Here is a 5,167-nt window from a genome sequence, read left to right as displayed (position 1 = left end):
GTAGTCATTGACGATTAATTTTAGTATGATTATTTCGATTATTTTTCTCGGATTAGATATTGTTGAAATTATTATGTTATTATTAGATCTTATCACAAGGCATTATATATTAGGCCCCTATACACAATGAATGGCATCGTGCAGTTCACGATGCCATTCATTGCCGAGTTTCTGCTGAAATGCAGAAACTCGGTTTCTGCATTTAAGCGACGTTGTCCATGCAATACCTGTGAGCACTTAGCTATTTTTTTCATTTGTGTTGTGCTCTCTTCTGAAGACGACTGATGACTGACTACGATGATTGTTTCAGCAATTATATTTCACAACTCTGAATAAAGAAGCGGCTTCGGAGACAGCGCATAAATGACTTTGAAAGACATGAGTACTCGCTTATAGTTAATAACACACACTGTCACTGTATTATCTAATTACAGTTAGGATATTATTTCATAATGCACTAGTGAATATCATTTCTCAATGCAGGCTAAATTACACTACGGCACTGATTTTTTTACTATAAATCAATGGCATTCATTACGGCCATGGGCAGAAAGAGAGCATACAACCACACTAAATACATATTGAAGAGGGTCCTGGAAAACATATTCGTAGCTGAAATTTTAAGGAACATTCACCGAAAAAAACTGAATTCTCTCTTCGAAAATTCCAATAGCTTTGCATGGTCGACAATCACGTACCTGTTTTTGATGTTCCCGGCTTCTCTTGTCCAAGCACAAGCTTGTATTCGAATTGTCTTCAGTGTCCGATGGTCTGACTTTTTACTTTCCTATTAGACACGCACTTTGTTGTCAACTACCCCTTCTCTCTCTCTCTCTCTCTCTCTCACACACACACACACACACACACACACACCACACACACACACACACACACACACACACACACACACACACACACACACACACACACACACACACACACACACACACACACCTACCATGCGATCTAATGAAGTTTTCGTTCATCAACAGGAATGGGGAATGATTTGTTCGCAGTCAGTGATGAAGGAGGGCCGTGTGTGGACCAGCTTCCTGCACACACCAAGTGGATGACAGCAGTAGACAGAAATGCCGTCGAGAGCAACGAAAACGTGACAGTACAGTGTGTTGATTGGGACCCATCGTAACCCATCATGTATATATTTTCGAGAGTTTGTATTTTTTCTTTCATGCAGTATCTGTGTCTTTAGAAAATATTTAGAGGTCAGTTGTTTGCAAAAGTTCAGTTGTTCTTGTGTAAATTATTTTATTAGGTAATGCAATAAATTGTTATACATTAGATTATAGTATATTTAAGAATATTACTTCGTTTAGCATATCTACAATTTCAGACTTTAAGTGATGATTTATCAGTTATGAACACGCACAGAAAAAATTAACTAAACTGTACCAAAGCTTGATAAAAAACTGAAATTGATAGCTTTGATCATTTGACATAAACGTGGGAAATGAACGTAAACAATTCACACCACTCCATCTCCCCAAATTTATTAAAATCTCTACGGTAATTGTGAATGGAATGTTGGAGCGCCGTTAAAATGTAACCACTTGCTTCGCTCTTAAATTCGGGACATGTGAGATAAGGCCTTGGTTATGTCTTGAACACAATTTTCAAATGTTCTTTTAAGTTTTCGGTTCTTCTTCGGCTATTGTCTAAAATCGCAATTTGAGAGAATTTAGTACAGGAAGCGAAACTGTATAAGCGAGTACTGAATGTCCGTGATGAAAAATTTATTTTTTCTGTTATTGCAGATTTCTAGTAAATTCGATTATTTATGTTAAGAAGAGTACTTAAAATAATATTTGTACTTAATGATATGCAGAGGTAATAAGTCATGTTATAACTAAAGAGGCCTATGTGTGAACATATGGGAAATAGAGTATAAAGTAATATTATTTTTTATGAAATGTTACCACAACAGTATTCAGTCTTCGCGTAAAACCTGGAATGATATGTTTGCTAGATTTAAAAAATACGGCAGTATAGCTCGAAATGCTATAATCATCCATGGACACAACTTAATCTAATGATATATAAGCATAGTGTGTGTATAAGAAAACTTCAGCCATTGTGTGACTGATCAATTATATAATTTTTTATTTGCCTTATATGAATGGTTGTCTCTCATCATGCTATGTGGGTTTGTGTAATTATATTTATTGGTATTTTGTTTACCCTACTTGTAATCTTATTGGATGGATGATGAAAGTTGAATATTATGATGGCAAGCTGATTATATCTAATATATTTCATCTCGTAAGTTAATAGAAAAGATTATGGGATTCATAGTCTTTAGATAATGGAATGTGTAACCTTTGAGTAATGCATCTTTCATTTTTGTGGTATTCAACTGCACTGTGATTTATATTATGTGATAAGCTTAGATATGGACAAAAAATACTTTAAGTAGATAGGTACCTCCAAAAGTTTTGGAGATGAACTGAAGTTAAAAACTCACAACAAACTGCCTAATACCTGTGTATATCTATAAAAAAGTATGGTGTGGAATGGTGCATTTTTTGTAGTGTAATTTGTTTATTCAAATGAAAAATAGTCTTAAACTTATGATACCGATTCTTATCGACATCTTATCAAATTACAAAAAGGTTCCATTTGACATGAGAGGGTATACTGCCTGTTTAATTATAATGTTGACTACTTAAAGAGGCCGTGCAGTGAAAGTCTTGTGGTATCTGAATTACCTAGTACTAATAGTATTGTGTTAAGATTAATGACATAATGTGTTTCTTTGTGTATTTACAAATGAGTGTTATAATGTGTATATCATTATCAGAAAATTTTCCTTCATTTCTAAATAAATATTTTCTTCACTTCTTCAATATGAAGCACGCAATTACATAACTTTGACATGACTATCTGGAAATGATTTAGCTTCATTATTACAAATTCATTCTAATATTTTGTAAGTGCTATTAGGAAGCAAGGTCAGTATCTCTCCTTGAGCCTCCAAAATACTGTGTTATGACTGTATATTAAAAAACTGCTTTAGCATATCAAATCGTTATAGAATAAAATATATGTTGTGATTAGACAATAAATAATAATATATATGTGATGAATTAAAAGTGATATTAAATGCAAATAAAAAATACATGATAAAATCAGTAAAAAATAAGGTTCATAGTGAAAAATGATAACTATAGTAATGGCAATGGTTATGCTACTAACAATAACATTAAGGTCATTGTAACTGTTTTCAGAAGGAAAGTCTTAATGGTTTCCTTAATATAAGCAGTAAGTGTAGACAATGTCTACAATATCGTATTTTTCCATATATCTCATATACTTGGAAAAGTAAATAATTTTTAACATGAATACAGCCCCCTTTGCACATATATATATATATATAATATATATTAAAATATATAATTTTAAAATATATAATATATATATATATATGTATATATATGTATATATATGTAATATATATATATATATATATGTATATATATATATATATATGTATATATATATATATAAAATTTATAATATTATATTATATGTATATATATATTTTATAGTATATTATATATATGTATATATAAAATATGTATATATATTTTATATAGTTTTATGTATTATATGTATAATATGTATATATATGTATATATTTAATATATGTATATATATATATATATATATATATATTAAAAGTATATATAATATATATATGTAAAATATATATATATATGTATATATATTTATATATGTATATATATTATATATATGTCTATATATATATATATATATATATATATATATATATATGTATATATATATATATGTATATATATATATTATATATATATATTATATTTATATATATATATATATATATATATTATATATATATATATGGAAGAAAAACCCACAATACAAAAACTTTTTGTATTGTGGGTTTTTCTTCCATTGTATCAACACGGAAGAGTGTTTTTGCTATTCATATTATATATATACATATATATATATATATTATATATATATATATATATATATATATATATATATATATATAAATATATATATATATATATATAATATATATATATATATATAATATATATAAATATATATATATATATATATAAATATATATTATATATATATATATATATATATATATATATATATATATATATATATATATACACACACGAAAGCATTTCTATTGTTTTATGCATCCCATATTTGAGATTTTGTGGTTGCTTTCACTCATTATTGCTGTGAAAGAGTACTATTATCTACTTTTGTGCATGGATATTGATTCAATGAGTGTTGTTATTTGTGACTGAAAATAAATTGGGAAGTTGAGATTGTACCAATATATTCTAGTTAAAGCTGCACCACTCTTCAAGTTGACAGTAGTAAGATTGCATAATAAACATACATAGAGAAATATGGGAAGAGTGCTTGTCAACTTCTAAACATACAAATATCCAACTAAAGTTGAAATAGCCATATTTCAGAGAAAAGAGGTCACAAAGAAATGGAATAATTTCCATAAAGCATGATATTACTTGACATTTCAACTCAGTGTGTTCTTTGGGATTACAAAGAGAATATTACACTATAATGTATATGCTAGTCAGCTTTCTAATAATTCTGCCTATGGGTATTTAAAGAATCACTGGCTTTACCCCTATAAGCATTTATAAGTTCTTTGACTTAATATTTAATCCTGGAGAAAAAAAAAAAAAAAAAAAACACTGTTTAAAATGTCCCTATTTTACAGAAATATATTACTTGTGTTTGCTGCTATTTTCTGTCAAGTCTAAATGTACTTAATTCCACAATCTCTTCACAATGCATGTTCCTTATTGTGTATTATGACAAACAAATTGTAAATATTTTTTTTTATCCCCTAATACATTATGGGATTGTAATATATTCTGTAAAAATAAAAGACAAAAGAAAAAATTGTCTTTATGAAAATTATCCTACATACTTGAAGAAATTAGTAAATCGTAGAAGAGTACTAAAATGACAAATGTCTAGCACTAGTACATAATAATGGATTGTAAAATAACATTTAGTTTTCTCAGTCTTGTGCGCATATAAAGATTATATATAAAAATAAAGTGATGAACAATAAAAAACACTAAAGACCATTATAAAACTTGTAACC

General features: G+C 28.1%; 2 protein-coding genes across 2 annotated transcripts in view; one reads left to right on the top strand and one right to left on the bottom strand.

The window, feature by feature from the left end:
- Window positions 1–990: 990 nt before the first annotated feature.
- Window positions 991–2,883, top strand: LOC119574468 (the record flags this gene model as incomplete). The annotated part of the gene is given in 1 exon segment (XM_037921702.1): window positions 991–2,883. A coding segment is annotated over 1 exon segment (157 nt), but the record flags the coding sequence as incomplete, so codon positions are not given.
- A 1,466-nt stretch (window positions 2,884–4,349) lies between these two features.
- The window catches only part of LOC119574466 (actin-related protein 10-like), an 8,099-nt gene continuing 7,281 nt past the window's right edge, over window positions 4,350–5,167 (bottom strand). The window contains exon 8 of the mRNA XM_037921699.1: window positions 4,350–5,167. This exon is cut by the window's right edge and continues 703 nt beyond it. The gene's annotated coding sequence lies outside the window, so the exon portion shown is untranslated.

The sequence above is a fragment of the Penaeus monodon genome, chromosome 6 (genome assembly GCF_015228065.2).
Source record: "Penaeus monodon isolate SGIC_2016 chromosome 6, NSTDA_Pmon_1, whole genome shotgun sequence".
NCBI classification, from domain to species: Eukaryota; Metazoa; Arthropoda; class Malacostraca; order Decapoda; family Penaeidae; genus Penaeus; species Penaeus monodon.
The sequence above is the reverse complement of the archived record's forward strand: the minus strand, read 5'-3'. Positions and strand labels throughout refer to the sequence as shown.